This window comes from Varroa destructor, unplaced genomic scaffold (assembly GCF_002443255.2).
Source record: "Varroa destructor unplaced genomic scaffold, Vdes_3.0 BEIS01000002.1, whole genome shotgun sequence".
Lineage (NCBI taxonomy): Eukaryota > Metazoa > Arthropoda > Arachnida > Mesostigmata > Varroidae > Varroa > Varroa destructor.
This window is the reverse complement of record NW_019211455.1, coordinates 55,772,328-55,789,655: the sequence shown is the minus strand read 5'-3', so window position 1 is coordinate 55,789,655 and position 17,328 is coordinate 55,772,328. Positions and strand designations below refer to the sequence as shown.

General features: G+C 38.3%; 2 protein-coding genes across 25 annotated transcripts in view; one reads left to right on the top strand and one right to left on the bottom strand.

Annotated features, from left to right (window-relative positions):
• The window catches only part of LOC111245708 (protein O-linked-mannose beta-1,2-N-acetylglucosaminyltransferase 1-like), a 51,506-nt gene that overhangs the window by 25,855 nt on the left and 8,323 nt on the right, over positions 1 to 17,328 (top strand). For all 4 annotated transcript variants that reach the window (XM_086979789.1, XM_022794386.2, XM_022794387.2 and 1 more), the window contains exons 4-9: positions 520 to 592; positions 957 to 1,106; positions 1,641 to 1,750; positions 3,443 to 3,527; positions 3,712 to 3,841; positions 4,304 to 4,370. In XM_086979789.1, the coding sequence (XP_086835915.1) occupies positions 520 to 592; positions 957 to 1,106; positions 1,641 to 1,750; positions 3,443 to 3,527; positions 3,712 to 3,841; positions 4,304 to 4,370 (615 nt within the window). The remainder of the gene's footprint in view (positions 1 to 519; positions 593 to 956; positions 1,107 to 1,640; positions 1,751 to 3,442; positions 3,528 to 3,711; positions 3,842 to 4,303; positions 4,371 to 17,328) is intronic.
• Positions 1,419 to 15,640, bottom strand: nSMase (neutral sphingomyelinase). 21 transcript variants are annotated; one of them, XM_086979806.1, is made up of 8 exons: positions 14,664 to 15,004; positions 14,119 to 14,260; positions 13,683 to 13,916; positions 9,262 to 9,331; positions 8,918 to 8,969; positions 8,346 to 8,433; positions 7,418 to 7,772; positions 4,797 to 6,750 (listed from the first exon to the last, which is right to left on the bottom strand). In XM_086979806.1, exons 3-8 carry the CDS (start codon positions 13,751 to 13,753, stop codon positions 5,755 to 5,757), a joined length of 1,632 nt encoding a protein of 543 aa, XP_086835932.1. In that variant the 5' UTR covers positions 13,754 to 13,916; positions 14,119 to 14,260; positions 14,664 to 15,004; the 3' UTR covers positions 4,797 to 5,754. The 21 variants fall into 21 exon arrangements, with proteins under 21 accessions (XP_086835946.1, XP_086835947.1, XP_086835932.1 ...); XM_086979820.1 differs by lacking the exons at positions 4,797 to 6,750; positions 14,664 to 15,004 and adding an exon at positions 1,419 to 3,517 and having other exon boundaries at positions 14,119 to 14,657; XM_086979821.1 differs by lacking the exons at positions 4,797 to 6,750; positions 14,664 to 15,004 and adding an exon at positions 1,419 to 3,517 and having other exon boundaries at positions 7,619 to 7,772; positions 14,119 to 14,657.

Genomic DNA, 17,328 nt, shown 5'->3' with positions numbered 1-17,328 from the left:
TAGGGATAAAAAAACACACACACACACACACAATTGTGTGCATCAGGTTTCAGCCAAATCAGACAAAGTCTATTATTGTAACACCAACTAGAACGAGGTCGAGTGTGACGACGATGATGTTCGTTAAAAAAATTTACATCGCATCGCAACTGCTCTTCGACCTGAGAGCAAATATAAGGCGTTCTGCAAGGTTTTAAAGCCTGAGCTTCTGAAGTAGCTGAATTTTTGCCATACCAGATAGTACTGTATGATAGGTCTAATTGTACAAAGCATGAAGTATTAGATACAGATACAGTTGTTACAACTGTTTTTATAAAAAAGTTCGACAAGTCTAGCCTGCCGAGCGAGGTTCACGATAAAATGGCGTTTCCTTGCTGGTTTCTGTGAACAGTCGTTATCTCTCTGTGGTCGACACACCGAATAAAATCGATACGTCGAAAAATGAACAATTTTACTAGTTATTGAATTAGAGCCTTATAGGCTTCTTCTTATAATGGTTTCCAATAAATCGTTTCACAGAGACTACACAGTTTACAAGCGGACAGCATCTTCGTGGTTTCCTCAATGGATTTGAACAGGAGGGCAGTAAAGAGTAAGTAATGCGCAAGGACGACATGCAACGTCCATACAGTTACATCATTATATACATATATATAGATATGTTTGTAGTTAGTAATTAGTTACCGGCATGATTCACTGCTAGTATTGGTAACAATAGTAAACATACCTCTACGTGTGTACAGACGTCCATTTTCAAAATTACACTGTACGATGTGCAGCTAGCCTAGTTCGCCGTTGGCTATATAAATTTTAGATTAATTTGCACACCACAACAGTGGCTTATTATTAGAGTTCATGATTTGTTTTTTAGTAAGACGCCATTGAATTTGGCAAGCAAAGGACAAACTTTGCCAGTGTTAATTGTATTGTCTTTGTCCTTTGCCATCGTGTGCAAGCATTATCCACGTGGTGCCATCGGTGGCTGTAGGCGAAAGGGTGCCGAATTGCGGTTTGCCCGCCCCTTGTGGCTCGGATTCGTTCTCTGCACATCTCTTCACTGGTATTGACCATCACGATCAACCAAAAGTTTGTGTCGATGGAAAATAGTAAGTAACTGCTTTATAATGACCAAATTGATTAGTCTCTAGTAGACATAGATATTACTGATATATGTATATTTATCATAAAAAAAAAAGTTATTTCTCTTCCACTGTAGGATAGATCGTTAGTACCGCATCGATGTTATTGTCTGCAGTGTAGCCGTATCAGTTTGTTTAAGTCTTTTCAGCTAATTTGTTGATAAACGAAAACAAGGCATTCTTGTTTTCTACATGTTTAAATAGTAATTAGCGGTTAGTGAATCTCCAAAATTGTAGTGCTTATATAGTCCCGATGAAATTAAAATAATCGACCGAAAATGCTTAGAACTGTGACTCAATAGGGCATTTATTTAATTTTTTGCTGTTCTAATTTTTCTTTTTTTACATCTAAACTTATATATATATATTTATATATATATATATTATTAATATTAAAAATGAAATCAATAGTAAGTTTAACGAAAATCAACACCATGGCATAATCGTCTGTTCCCCCGAATTTTTCCAGCTGTCGGTGTATCTGACAAGTGATGTTTTCAGTGTTCTAGGTGATGGTCTAAATAATGGCGGCCGAGGAATAAATATGGTAGTCCTAGACACGGTCAGTAAACACCTACAGCAAGTCATCCGTTTCGATACCTATCAAGAAGGTAAAGATGATCTTGTAATAGCAAATTTATGACACCTATAAAAGCGATCTATTTTATCATCATCATTGTTTTTACATGATAGTTTTTTTTCGACATTGCAAGCCAACCAGTATGCGATATTATCAGTTGAACAAATACGCTACGCTCAAAATAATAACAGTAATTTGACTTAAGCATCCTTCTAGTCGTACTTGACTCAAGCGACGAATGGGCTTGAATAATATATTAAGGCTTTCTGTGGCTGTAAGCTAATTTCACTATTGAAAGTAAATGAAGTGTGGATATAGCGACCGAACTGGAGACGGTTATTGTTGTCATACGTGTAGATGCAAGATGATTTTATACGCGTTACCACGCTGCATGGTCTAACAATGTTTAAAGTAGTTCTTCGTTAAAAAAAAGTTTCAATTTCTGAGCTGATTCAATATAGTGAGCGATCCTTTTGTCGATCTCTCCGATACTTTGACATCTTAACAAAGACTTCCATAGAAACAATTTTTAGTAACAATTATATTACTTGCGGCATTTTTCTATTTGTCGACCTTATCACTCATACGTTTTACGCTTATGAAAAGGACCTTACACAGAGCAATTAACGAACGTGTCTATCTAAATTGAAGCCCTAAAGGCTGTCGACCCTTTATATGAGCCAACTATTAAGTTGTAATTTTATAACTTATAACTGTAAGTTTAATCATCTTTTCAGTTTACGCGTAACGATGTAACATTTCTGAAAGGTTAGCAAAAAACAGGCAATATGTTACGTATTTATACTGGCTAGATTTATTCAACTACGGTTGCCCACAGCCTACGAAATAACTTTCTAAACGCTTACTCTGTGGCAAATGGAAAAAACATAATATTCTGTTAAATAGGGGCTGTTTGATGTAGACCAGTACGCTTGTGCTCCGATAATGTCGGAAAAAACAGCAGGAAAAATCGGAAAACGTAAAGCTGCTATCGCGAAAAAACCTAACAATTTTGCTCCATGGCTTAGAACGTGATCCTAAAAGGTTCGCAAAAAGATGCAATTTCATATTCCCTACATAAAATGTGTGGGAGTTACCCATGAAAATTTGTATAACTATCGTAACAACGCATGGCAAATTCTGATCTATGATCATGCTTATCTCCAATATGGTACGTGCATCGACAACACTGTCTAATAAACAGCAATATATTGTCTAACTTGACATATATATAACACATTTTTACTAACAAAGTTGTATTCTGAAGTCACTCAGTTGAAGCTAAAGTTGTTCACCTAGCTTTTATGGCATAATCTTGCATTGTCTTTTATACAATTGCTAAAACACAGATTTTGACGGACCGTTGTAGCCTGAATGCCAAGTGGCGTCAACAGCTGTATGTTAACCTGATCTGTAACGACCTTATCTTGAAAAACACAAACTCTCTAGAGACATTGCAATTCAGGCTAATACGCAAGGCTTGCAGGCGGTGTAACATTCGTTGCCACATAGAGAAAAGCTTTCAACCAAACAAATTCTACATTTAGTGCCAGTTATCTTCCTTCTGGAGCGCTCGAGTTGTGTGTATATAACTACACGTTTTTTTCACCATTACATCGTTACATTCTGCCAGCGCAATGTAATTGAGCCAATTATATTGATGAAACGGCGCTAACGTCGAAGTGCAGTGGACTGAATCAACTCGTCTGTGTTTTCTCTTCAGATTCATCCCTTTTGGAATCGCTTCTGCTAAATCTCCGGGCTGGGGACATCGTTTTGCTAGTCACCTTTGACGAGCCTACAAAAAAGTGCGTCACGTATAAATAGATCAGTTTTTATCAGAAAATTTCTTGCTATTCAATTATTCATTACGCAACGTCCAATAATATTAACGGCAATATCATTTTGTTAAACCGAAAAAGTTTGCTATACCATCAAATAAAATTTTCTTTGCCTGTACACACCATAGAATACATTTTTTTCCTATTACAGGTTATCATCAGTAGCAAGACTTCTCTTCCACGAACTGGGTTCAGCGCTTTCTCAAAACCTTCTGCATTACCGTTCATCATGGTACCTTGTCACGCAAAAGGGCATTGACGGGTTCACGCCGTATGAAGATGTGAGTTGAGGCTACACACATAATTAATGCCTTGCACAAAAAACTATAACGTAAACTCATATAATTATCTAAAAGATTTAGCAAAAAATCATAATTTTTTTTACATAAAATATTTTCCTATGGTTTCTGTTAAAACTATTTTTTTAAGGCTCACTCAGTCGCTACCGTAAATTCTCACATATTGCTTTAGTTACAACTTGTAGAGCTCCAATAATTTGGTTACAAAATTATACATAAGTGTCGCATCTTGGAGTCTTAATTCTACAGGCGTCCCTTTTATAAGCACATGTATTGGCAATTTTATGCAGAAGCGAGCCAGCCGCCTTAAGCGATGCTTAATGGCAGTACTATATTTCAAATTCGTAACATTTGTTTAATATATTTCATTATAAAATTTGGATGTTATCGGGCGGGTTAAAGGTTATTATTTGTCAATAGTTGTTTTCGTTTCGTTCCTTACAGCTTCACACCGTCCTCTCAAAAGGCTGGCCACCCCCACACAATGTCCGACTTTGCATTCCCTTTAAAAGTAAGTAATGAGTACATTTGTTTCTTTTAAATAGAATCGTTACTTAACAGTATGTATTATTAATAACTTAATGGCCAAACTGATTCAATAAGCGAAACTGGCGTCTTTGAAATTGTGGATATATGCGATCAGCGTATGCTAAATGAATCATTTTTGTTTTTTTTTGTCATATCACGTTTACGCTGCAGCCGAAATTGCCCCTAATTAAAAGTTGTCTTTAATGTCTAAAAAAAACTTGTCTTTGTTTACGCCATCGGAATAACCAAGTTATCAATTAGAAATTGCTTGTAACAAGGATGAAAAGGATACGTAGTATTTGCTTTCTCGAGGCCCTAACTTTTCTTATGCTCATTTCATCATACCAGGCCTCTTCGCTACAGGAAAGTCGGTCGACACGTGCATACCTAAAAAAAATACGAACATTGCTAAATCTGTTCTTGAGCAATGTCAATAAGTTTTTCTTTTATTTTTTTTTCGAATATACTTGTAGTTTAATTATTTGGCTAAATTTATTGTCTACTTAAAGAACCTGTACTCTTGTATCTGTGAAACTTTTTAAACATTGCAGTAATAATAATAATAATAATTGAGCATGTTTAGCCAGTTACATAGCACGCAACTGCAATCACACGAAAACATTTCACAACATTATTGCTACATAATTACAGATTTTCGCCACGATTGAGCGTGTTCCTAGCTCTAAAAGGTCCTAAAAGTCTATAATTCGAGCATCATATATATTCGTACTTCGGCAATATAACCAGATGCGCCTAACAGATGGCAATTTGCAGTGGGCTTATTACTATATATCGTATTCGAATACAGTGCCTGAGACTAGTCAGACACATACTTTTCTATATTTTTTCATCCAGGTTTGGGATGAAGACATTACGTATATGTGACTGCAAAAACGATTTAAAATATTTTGCGTTGTTTTTATTTATAATCTCAGTTACGAAACCTAAGTTGAATGTTGGTTTGTTGTTGCTTTTGTCATGAACTGCGTTTCTGTATACGTGTTGCTATACAAATACAACGATGTGAAGGTATATGCATGTAGATCAGACTGAAGATTTCTAGTGGCTAAGAGAGAAAATTTTTGTTCGTCAGTCCATACAACCAACAGTTTCCATGTTCACAGCCAGCGGTTTCGCCCGCGGTCGGGTGCCGCGAAAATAAGCCGTACTTGGAAGGGCTTTCACGAAACGATCTCTCAAGCATTAGGTGTGCCAGCCTTTCTCAACGGACGCCGTTCGCGGACTGCACCGTCGGCACAGTCAGCCCGGACCCCATCGTCGCCACAATCGTTGGCAGTTTCTATCTCAAGGCTTCTCCGCACGTTGGCATCAATTTTAAGCTCACATTTCAAAAGAGTGGCCTTTAGTCAAATTTCGTCAGTTGTTGTTGTTGTTGTCTGCTCAATATCAGTAAAGTTGCCTGTGGTTTCCTGTCCTTTTTGGCGTTTCTCTGCAGCGCTCGACTGTGCATGAAGGAAGTTTAGCAGGCTGTCCATAGCTTGTTTAGATGAGATGATTGACGAACGTTCCATCGAGTTCCAGAAGAAACCCATCAACAAGCAGAATCCAATGCCAAGCGTGAGAGCTACACGTAGCATATGCAGTAGTATGAGGTACGTACTATGCTCTACATAAAGATCGATTGGGGTTGACGCGATGAGCAGCACAGCAAGGAGGCAGGCGATGCCTATGAAGAACATTCGGCTGGTTCGAAGCGTCGCCAGAGTCTTGTCCATGAGTCTTACACTATTCTCTAAACACGTGATTCGCAAATTGTAGCGATCGTCATTGAGGAAATTCACAAACACCATAGGATCGCTGCAGAAATCCATATTCGAATCGACATCGAGCCGCTTAACGATGCGTAGCACCGCAACGACAGGTTCATGGTCGGACACAGTGAAACCGGACTGCGTTTTCCACACCGGAGAGGCGTACTTTTCACAGTTAACGGAGACTCGATCAGTGCCGTTCGAATACATGATATAGTCAATCCGTTGGCCATTGGGATTAGTTTTAAGATCGGCCTTATTTGTAAACGAGTTCGCCGGATGTCCACAAGTGGCGCCTATAGAACTCTCGCCAAAATAGTGTTCCTTCTCCTCGAATGAGTCGCGAAGTCGTGAATTGTACAAGATGACCTGGTAAGGCAGATCCATCGGTTGCGTATTGAAATCACCGGCGATAATGGCATAGTCACAGCTGCCGAGAGATGTGTGTGAAACAAACTGAGAGAATTCAAAGGCTTGTGAAACCCGATGGTAAAGGTAAATATCCTGTAACCGATCATATTCGGCGTGCAGATGCGTCACGTAGAGATTGGCAATCATATCTCGATGCTGTACCTTCGCCATGCCGACCACCTTCCAGTTCGAGGGGCGCACAAAGGAAAACCATTTTTAGTGCAGTACATTCATTTCGACAATAAACTATTATCACTAAAAAGTGGTGGCAAGCAATAACGTGTTTGAAAGAAAAAACATTTGTTTTTCCATTACCGACATGTGCCTGTGAACAACGCAGAGAAACTGTTCTCGAGACGTATACCGATCGCAAAGTTTCTACCTTAAATCGGTCAGCAACTGGGTTACCCTAACAGTAACAGGGAAACACGAGTTAACAAAACCTCTCCGGCCGACCTCTAATGGACGGTTGCGCATCGAATCGCGGATTATTCGACGTCAGATAAAAGTGCTTGGATCGAAAACAGGCCCCATTATAGGAAAGCATGAAAATCATCAGCGGCTTATATATATTAAGAGATTAGATAACGTTATGTTAAATACCGTTAACAATACTTAGCACGACATGTGGTGATAATGTTCATTATGCAACATATATATATATATATATATATATATGCTGCATTGCAAATTGACATATAAACTTGGTTTTAAATATAAAGTGTTGGTTTATTAATATTAAATAAATGACTCTGCCGTTCGTAGGTCCTACCGTGAAAATCAAACTATAGGCCTCTGGCTTTCTCTGTTATACATGGGAAGAATAATGTATCTCATAGTCACATACCTTTCCACCAAACCAATCGCCATGGTAGAACTTGTGAGCATATCCGTTTAAGCTATATTTGTATGCGAAAATGTCAATTATTGGCCATTTCGATAAAATGCATACACCTGATCCTGTTACCCCCGAATAAAAGTAATGCGTATACGGCAAAACCAGCTTTGTCGCTTCGCAGATTTTTCGGTAGTCTGATTCACTCCATACTTCTTGTAGAAAGACATAGTCGAAGTCAGTTTCACGGAAAGCCAGTTGCTCTGCCAGAGCATCTACACGGTCTCGACGATGCTTTGAAACGAAGACTAGTCCCCATAGATTGAGCGAAAGAACTTTCACTTTCGTGAGCATCTCTTCTTGCGATCTGAAATTGTATAAGTATCATAAAATGAGCTTGGATCGCAAGTGTTCAAGTTGCACCTAAACATGTGCCAACTAGAGAACAGTTAGGTATCTATCTAGGATATCTAAGTATCTCTGGCTTCTCGTATAGAATGTTTCCCGTTCCTAGAAAATGCTGATTTATGTACATGCTAAAGGCAAGAAGGAGTTATAGCTTGGTACGTTTCCGTGCATTACGTAATATCGCGTAACTTCAAAACTAAATTCATTACTGTCTCATTACTGAAATTTTAGTGGTAAAGCACGAGAGGTCACCCCTTAACCCAGTTCGACACCTCACACTTGTGCGCTTTCATACGCAGCCCCAGAGGCAAAAGAGTCATGTATATTTCGCCTATCCTCACAGATGAGTCGATCAAGACTGTAATATCTTCGGTTATTATCATATTGGACCTAATTTATATAAGAGATTTGCGTCCCAGTAATGTTAGCAATTAATGGCCAACCGTCAGTGTGGGAAGACAGATATGTATATCTACGGCGAAGTGGCGAAATACAAAGCAATTAGTCGGGTGTTATGCTTATGATAACCTACGCTCGGTTCGCAGCAGCCGCGCCGAATTTCTGCGTATGCGTTCCCCCAAAAAGGTCAACGGTGTCCGAAAAGCTGTCGCCATCGCCATCTTTTAACAGAGACGAATGCATCCCTTTCAAGCCACCGTTGTGATTAGCTTTTAGCACAGCTCTCTACTCCAGTGCAACTATATTAGCAGTGTGCGCAAGCGTCGTCGAGTTCAATCATCATAAGATATAACGATAGAGAATACGGATCTCATGCGACGGAAGGGGAGCAATGTAAGCAAAAGTTCGAGATAACAAACCTGAAAACCATCACCAGTTTATATTCCATCAGAAAGAGCAGCCCATTAGTATATACTCGTGCACTATCTGTAACGTGTGATTGGGCTATACAGTGATAGGCATAGCCATAGGCGAAAGTTCTCCAGCATGCAAAAAATTCAAGCTCTAAAAATCTCGAGCGTTTCGAAAACTGAAGCTTTTTGTCTATCTGCCCTTACATTTTATCCGTTTTCTTTTGATATATGCGCGTGTCCGTTTTTTTTTGATATATGCGCGTGGCTTCGATGGCTGACAATAAACACTAACCTGCTGTTATTCCAGAGTGCAGCTGGACACAGATATGGGAAAAGTAGAAGTCCTATCGGCAAGTAAAAACAAAAAAATAAACTGAATGAGAAAACCTACTGTCGTAGATAGGTACTCTTGGCTGTAAAACTATTTCCATAACTTTCTACGACTTTTCATCTCTATGTACAACTCAATACTTTTAGGTTATCGACAATCTTGTGTGTTCTAGAACATATGCAATACAAATCTTTTCAGATACTGAAACATTCAGTCATGCTAAAGCAGATGGTTAATTTTTCGGATGGTCATCTTTGAAAACACCGAAAAATATATCTATATATTTCTATTGGAGTTCCACTTACAGATTGAAGAGCTGCCTCGAAGTTTAGCACATCAATTGGCAGGCAAACCTCACAAACGGCGGCATATGACCTGCAAAAACCATAAAAACAAAATCGATTAAACAAGTCAAATGTAATTATCTATATATATATATATATATATAAATAATCAAATGTATACATAGCCGTAATAGTAACAGAAGTATAATTAATATCAATTTGACGCTTGCCTATGTAATCTTATTATTTATCTAACTTGATCAAAATCGAAATTATTTTGAACGAGTTTTTAATTTACTGAGTCTTTCTAACTATCTGATTTGCTCATGCGTCATTCTCGACCACCATATGATGTTTACCTGATAATAGGGCCACAATTACTATGTCCTACTAGCTGAATGCCTAATCACCTATATATACACAAGATCAAATAGCAAATCGAACCTACAACAACAAGTATCCCCGTACTTATACGGAAAAAAAATGACGGAAACTATCGCAACGGATTAAACCAGCATCGTTCTGATAAAATCAAAGAACCATCAATTTTTACCAGAGATGCGATATTTGGTTATGTGCTGATAAGGTCGAGGTGACCTGAGACAATAGTTGCGTTCACGTTTTAATCAGTAAGTATTCTCTCTCTGAGTGAAATAGTCTAGAGTCATATGAATAAAGACAAATCGGAACATTTGCACCCTCTTCTAAATTCTCTACCTAGGTTTTCTACTTTTGTGGCGCTTTCAATTAAAAAACTAATGGTAAGGCCTAATAGGTTAAATAATAAATAGGAATATGCACACTGTAGCATCGACATATTTTAAATATTTTGTCCTGTAGTCGTTATAAAGCATTATCAAGCTAATTTCAATAACCCATACGTACTCCAAACTTTGCTTTATAACAATATAATTTGCAGTATCCTGATTTGGAGAATTCTCCTAGCTTTAGGACCTTCTCCTAAACCGGGAACTGTAACGCCAGCCAATACAAATGGCGCGATGTATACAAATATTTCCGTCAACGACCGACGTTCAGATTTCCCATATAACCACTAAGAACACTGTGTGATGATTTTTGAAAGAATTATAACAACTGTCAAGTCTGTGTAAGTCCGCCATTTTGGTTTTTCACTCCAATGTAACTATTTAATTCTCAAACTGTATATTAATGATATCTATTAAAAATTGGCTTCGCTGTCGCACATAAATGGATCGCTGTCAACTAACAACTATAGGACAACGCTTCAGAAATGATTCAATCATAGCCACACTGACGTTAACATAAAAAGAGCCCTGCTTACATAGATTAGATGAGTATCAAGTACAATGACACAAATATCTTCATTAAACAGCATACGGTAATATATGATCATTAATCCGACCGCTAACCTTTACTTCTGATGCCTTTCAATACAATTGATTGATATTGTGAGGGCAAAAGGCCACTCGGCTAATTCTTTCAGGCACTAAAAAAGAAAGCTACTTCTACTCAGAGCTGTCTGAAGAACAGCAAAAACACTGACTTGTCTTGACCAAGAGAGGCAAGCTATAATCAGATCCAATCGTGTATCAAGTGGTTATCGACGATCCTTTCCTCTTAGTAAACGATCAAATGTTAACAGGCCAATCAATAAAGGTACTTAGAGAAAGTAGCTAAGAGGTTATTGGGTAGGATAACGATAAACGAGTGCAGCGGTTCAGGGTAGTTACTTAAAATGGTACGTTGATTTATCAGTGGATTAGGGGGTGGTTCAAAAGTAGGTTACTATAACGTGTGTATTTCGAAAAAGCTCAACAAAATAGCAGGCCCGGTTTTCGAATATAGCATTCTGATCGGAAGGGTGTACTTGGCGCTGACAGTTTTGCTAAGTTAAGGACCATTAAAAACATCGTTCCATACAAATATATATATATATATATATATATATATATATATATATATATATAACCCAAACAGATAATGTATAAGCTTCGTCATGATTTCGGCACACAGTCGATTAATTACCGAAGAATATATTTCAAATAGTAAGCGATTTTCAATTGTCATTGATTCGCTATTGCCAACCTTTTAATTCGCTCTGATCTTACCGAAACCCCTACATATCATATTTCTAATTTATATACACGTGTCTCGAGAAGTTCCGAATTCATGGACATTAACGTGTTCGATCATACACATAATGAAAATAGGTGGTAATCAATCACATATATGCCATAAACGGCTTATTCGCAGCATAAACCAACAATCTAAATACTATTAATACACACAAAAAAACAGCTAAATACTATTAATCGCACGCATAACAGCCCTTATAAGCTCAGATGGGTTGAACCATAGTGCCTACGATCCGGCTCGTATCGATCTGTTTACAAAGCGCCAGGGGGCGCCTGTAGCAGCGAATTATCTGCCAGCTTCCCGTAATTGGACCTGTCTGATTGGCGAAAACGGTTGGTGGCGTATTTGCCCGTGCCCTTACCGCGGATGTGGCATTATGACATTAATATATTTATATGTATAACGTCCGCGAAATGATGCAGCAGAGATTGGTCTGAGTGCCTTTGTTGTAGATTCTTTATGTTTATCATGAACATTCTGCCGCTATAGGAGCCCTGCCAAATTTTTCTAACTATATGTGGCTTCCACATAGGAGAGTGGATCGAGACACGAGGTTATATGGACAAAACGACAGAGTCTGCAAGTATTCACTGGCAATACAAGAATATCGCACAGACTTGAAATTTCCCAAGGAATTCAAACTGTCAGTAAATCAGTTATAGCAAATGAGCAAGCTAAATGTTTATGTTTACTAGCCTTTTAATATGCACCTAGTGTCTTATTAAAATATTGTACACCATATAAGGGCTGCCTTAAAAGGATGTGACATAATAAAAACCCACCTTACCTTCTTAATGGTGAGCGAGTACTTATTTACATAGAAGAACTTAATTAATTCTCGATTATAAGAAGAAATTTTCTGCTTTTTTACTTACTCTACTAATCATATATAATGTGGCTCTAAATCGAGAACCGCCATACAGTCTGCTCTTATTTTTTGAAGCGAAGGTACGATAAAATACGTTTGAAGGTCATTTGCCTTGCAATGGCAAAGTTAGCTAACTGACGCCGTCAGTGCGTACGCAGCACTTGGTACACAGAGATGGCTATAGTCGCACTGTTGCCTCAGCGAGTAAAAGCTTTCAATTAAAATGCAAACAAGCGAATATTATGCTTTCATAGCTGCTTGACAAATGCCATAGTCAAATGCAAAAAAAAGATATTCACTACAGCAGACTTTTGGCACTACAATGAAAATCTTCCCGAATGTTTTGCAGTTAAACGTGTTTACCTCAAATGTTTAAAGCGTTTCATACTAAACTTATCGTGTCTAATAACTGCTCCTAGATGAAGCCAACACAGTTCAAGCTATCACTATCCAGGGATTTAAATACCATTTTTGAGTGCGTGAACGGCAGACGTCAACATTCACTTTTATACTGCACATTCACATAGAAGACTATGGAAGCTCATAAAGCTGCTAGATTAAAAAAGCCAACACAGAGTAACTCGGAGTCAACTTTGAAACCTCCTTACTGGTCGTACTCAGACAAACAGTTCGGGCCGTTGTATGATTTCAATCCACTTCACCTGATTTAGCATCGTTGCAAGCCAATACTGCATGGCCAAACGGACATTACGACTAACTCCACCGTTGGCTCGGCCGAAGAGCGATCCTGTTCAATCTTTAAAACGATTCCTGAACTGTTATAGGCAGGTAAATTACGAGCAACCGCTGCTGTGAAGCTATACCTCAATAAGAACTCCCCTTGGTGTCCTGGTGAGTAAATGTGATCTCGGTCATTAAGTTTCGATAAAAACAAGCCCACTGCAGGACACTATTTTAATCTAAAAGGTTTTGGAGAATTAGCTAAACAATGTGCTAGACAATTTATATTTTTCATCTAAGTGTATTATATCCATACGTATATAGCTTCCGCAGTGAATGGAGCAAAACTACAATGACAATCAAAAGCATGTAATGAGAAATGCTAAATGTTGTTATTATTTAAACCATTATTGGCCCTCTTTACAAAGCTTTATATCGATAAAATTAATACAAATTTTAGCAACGTTTATGAAAAACGGTAGATATTTTCACATCACACAAACAAGCCCCTTGCACCTGGTTTGCGAGAAATCATGCAATCGAGGCTCAATGAATGCATACAGCTCCTTCCTAGGAGGCGATCGTGAGTGCTAAATAAGCGGCTGGTCCATCTCTCGAAATGTGTGAATTACAAACGGCGCCTAATAGCGAATGCCTATCGTGTCAGCGTATATTATATTGCTGTCTGAAATGAGCATTACATCGAAAATACGCTTACACGATTTATACGCTGTTTTCGTGGATTTTGTGCGTCATTCGACATTGTGCTACGAACCTTTGTATCGGACGCACCCGCAAAATTAGCTGTGCCGTTTGCAGTATTTGGTTTACTACAAGTAAATCCATAATTGAAAGTTGGAACAGTTGCTGACGGCGTCGTTTAGGGGCCCAAATTTCGTAATTGATCACGCAGAAAGCGATAATATAAGTCTGCTTTGATTTTTAAGCCTCCGAGTACGGCACGACTTTTCCGAAAACGACTAACGACGCGCAGATTCACCTAGATATTCTTTTTTTTTTTTGCCCCCAAAGGTTTCGTTAGTTTTTAGCCGCACTCATTTCCATTTCTTCAAAATCCAGTGAAACAGCTGGGGCTACTAGTTAACTCTACTATTTCTACAACAGTTAACCATCGTACAGGAACTTGTAATTAGAGGTACGTCACTGCTATTTGTAAAACAACAATAGCGCACTGCGGGACAAAGACTTACCGTCTAGCGCCTATTGGCGTACCCTGTCACCAAATGCAGAGAGCTTATTTCTATAAACGCATTCAACTACCACCGAAACCGACCTAACTCAGATGCGCCTCATGTCAAAGCTGGCTGGTTTACATCCACTAGAAACCTCTTGCTATCGAACCCAATCAATAACAAACATTTCAGCCTTCCGAAAATAGCGGTACATGAAACAGTCTTCGTTGCTTATTTGGTGAAAATGCCTATTTCTTTACTACTGATTTATGGGGTATTTCCTAAAAACAGCCGTGTACAAGAATCGTCACATGCTATCAGTATCTATAATGTGTGAGTCGAACGGCACTTGTCGACGTGTTTTAAATGAAGCTAAGTTAGCACAATAATCATTACAACTGCAAGTAGAGCATAAGAACAAGGGAACGTATTATTAAATGTTTATTTTGTCAAGTTTCGTGTATACTATTCTGTGAAGGTGTCAAACCACAAATTAGAACATATATCACCGGGCACTCGATGCTTGAAGAAAAGCACTTATTCCAGCGACAAACGTCGAATACCTGTTTATTTTTAGCTGAACGAAAATCTCGAAAGGAAATACTTCGACAAAATAAAAACACTCTATATACGCCTACGCTGAAGCCATTTCCCAATTGATTGTAACAGTTAAGTAATCATAAACGATTTCGCAAACAAACTGCAGATGTTACGCCGTGTAAGCCGGCTTTGTTGTACACAAGAGTTACGTAAGAGAGCTGACTAGTAGCGCATCAGCTGTGAAACAAAGGTACAGCCTGAGACAGCCGTCACGGTCAACGTGCCACTCTTGCTGTGGCAGTCAAATTGAAAACAAGTATTCGCTCATTGTCGATACATAGAGCATATCGGCCCAAACAACTACACAAACCAATACATAACCCTTCACAAGTTGGCAATCTAAGAAGTCACGACAGGAGTCACGTGTACGCTATGTATAAATAAACCTTTCGTGTACTATATGGCATATAGTGTCAGCGGATTCAAAAGTCTCCGACGCGGCACTGCACCAAATTTTCTTATGACTAGGCTCTTATGACCAAAAAACTTATGACTAAGTTAAGTTCGCCATGTTTTGCTGGAAGACAGCTAAATAATAATTTGTTATTCAATTATTCTCCTGTTTATTTGATTTCGAAGTCAGCAACTTAATTCAAAACCTGCTCAAACTCTATAGAGCGATAACAAATTTTTCATGTGTGTCGGATACCTGTGTGTTTCCCTTTATCTTTACTCACCTAGAATATAATAGATATTTTGATTGTTTTCGGCGACACTAACAGCGCAGCTCTGGTTCGTTTTTTAGATGATTATACCATACCCGAATTTTGTTTCATTTGGCATAGGCACTTGCTTCATTAAACGGGCCACTGGCACCGACCGTTGTACAACGACACCGCATCTAGTCACCACATTGACATAGTCCGATAAATTAGCTGTTCTTGTCGATGGGCAAGACAACACAACGAAGCCGACCAACGGGTTTGTGTGCTCCCCAGCTGATCGCAACGGGAGAGAACAGTCAATGGGTCATCACTTCGATGATCTTGCCTGGCTGTCCAGCTTTTAGGCGCTTGGCTCGCAAGCAGAGCAGCACAAGTAGAACTTCACCGAAGGACGAAAAATCGGGGTTACGTAAGAATAGCCGAAGGAATTGTCCACTGAGTAACACTACAGGTTTATTTAAAATTGTCAAAGTGAGTTATTAATATTTCCTGAAAATTCCGCCTGTTCCCAAGCATTATGGAGGTGATTACGACTTAATAGCGTCTCAAAAACTGTAATCTAAGTAATAAAAACTTCATTTGATCAACATGTAAATAGCAAATGGCATTAAGTGTATGGCTTCGCTGCAGAAATGAGATAAACAGTTAATTTGGTGCTATGGCCATTTTTGGTTGATCGAGATGTAGGATTTACCTTTGAAGTGTCCTTTAGAGTATGTTCAAAGTAAAGCAAAAGTCCATCGATGTCAGGTTTAAGTAAAAGGCAGAGTATTCTATGGGACCCCTTCATCCAACAAGATACTCATTAAAATGTTCATTGGTTCTCCGTTTTCAACAAAATTCTCCTTGCAACAGTTACTGCACTGTTAAAAAAGAACCATATTATGCCAGTGTCTAAATTTACTGCGTAAAATTCACTCAATAAATGCAGCTACGTAGAATAAGTGTGCCATTTTAGCTAGCATATACAGTTGCCTCTTCGAAAAGTTTCATCCGAAATGTGCCATTTCCCAAGTACATTTAGAAAACTTGTGTTCTTCGGTCCGTATTAGGTGCCGTTGTTCGAATTTTTCTTTTATAATGCCTTAAAATGCGATGGCTATTTGAGATGTGCATGCCTAGTCTTTATTGCCTTAGAGACTTTTTGGATGTTCCGTGCTTCCAATAGCATTTTAAAATAAAAGCTTAGTCTTAGTTGTTTTCAATTGAACACATATTAGAACGAAAGAACAATCAAAAAGTTGCAAAAATCACGTATACTTTGAGACTCACTGTACAAGCAAGAGAAATCTGATTCTTTTCAAAAAAACCTTGAAACCCTTATGTTATTAATATTGTTTTTAAGGAATTAAAGTACACAACATTACGCTTTGCATAGTACAATCAGTGCTAAACTAGCGTCAAACAGCCATCCTTTTGAATATTTTGAATTTATGTGACAACAATTATTTTCTTTCGCGTATCAAGGCTAAATTATAAAAGGAAGGTCTAAAAAAAGAGCTTTTCTCCATTTAAAGAATGTCTCATTAATTTTTTTCGTCATTCATTGAATCAATGGTACCAGTACAAATAGTGACCTTGAAAACTCTGTAGTGGTGAACAATGCCATTTTGGTTATGCGTTATTTATTCGTCATCTATGTGGTATTATTAAGTAGTTTGGGAGGTTCTAATCTCAACTTGGGAGCTATCGCACAGGCTTTCGTCTTGGATAAATAGTCGCAAATGCTGCATACTTTCCGAATTAGCGATAAAATATTTTTAGCCATTTTAATCATATTATGATTAAAATGAAGAAAAGCAACTGTGAATTAGTAGAGCGGAACTTAAGATTAGCGTCTCGTTCGAAGATCCTATTCTATATTCTATAGCACACATAAACGCTATTCGATTGTCGGCCACTGTCAGATGATGGTGGTGAATAAAGTTAAGGAGGATCACACATGTTAGATGTTCATTGACAG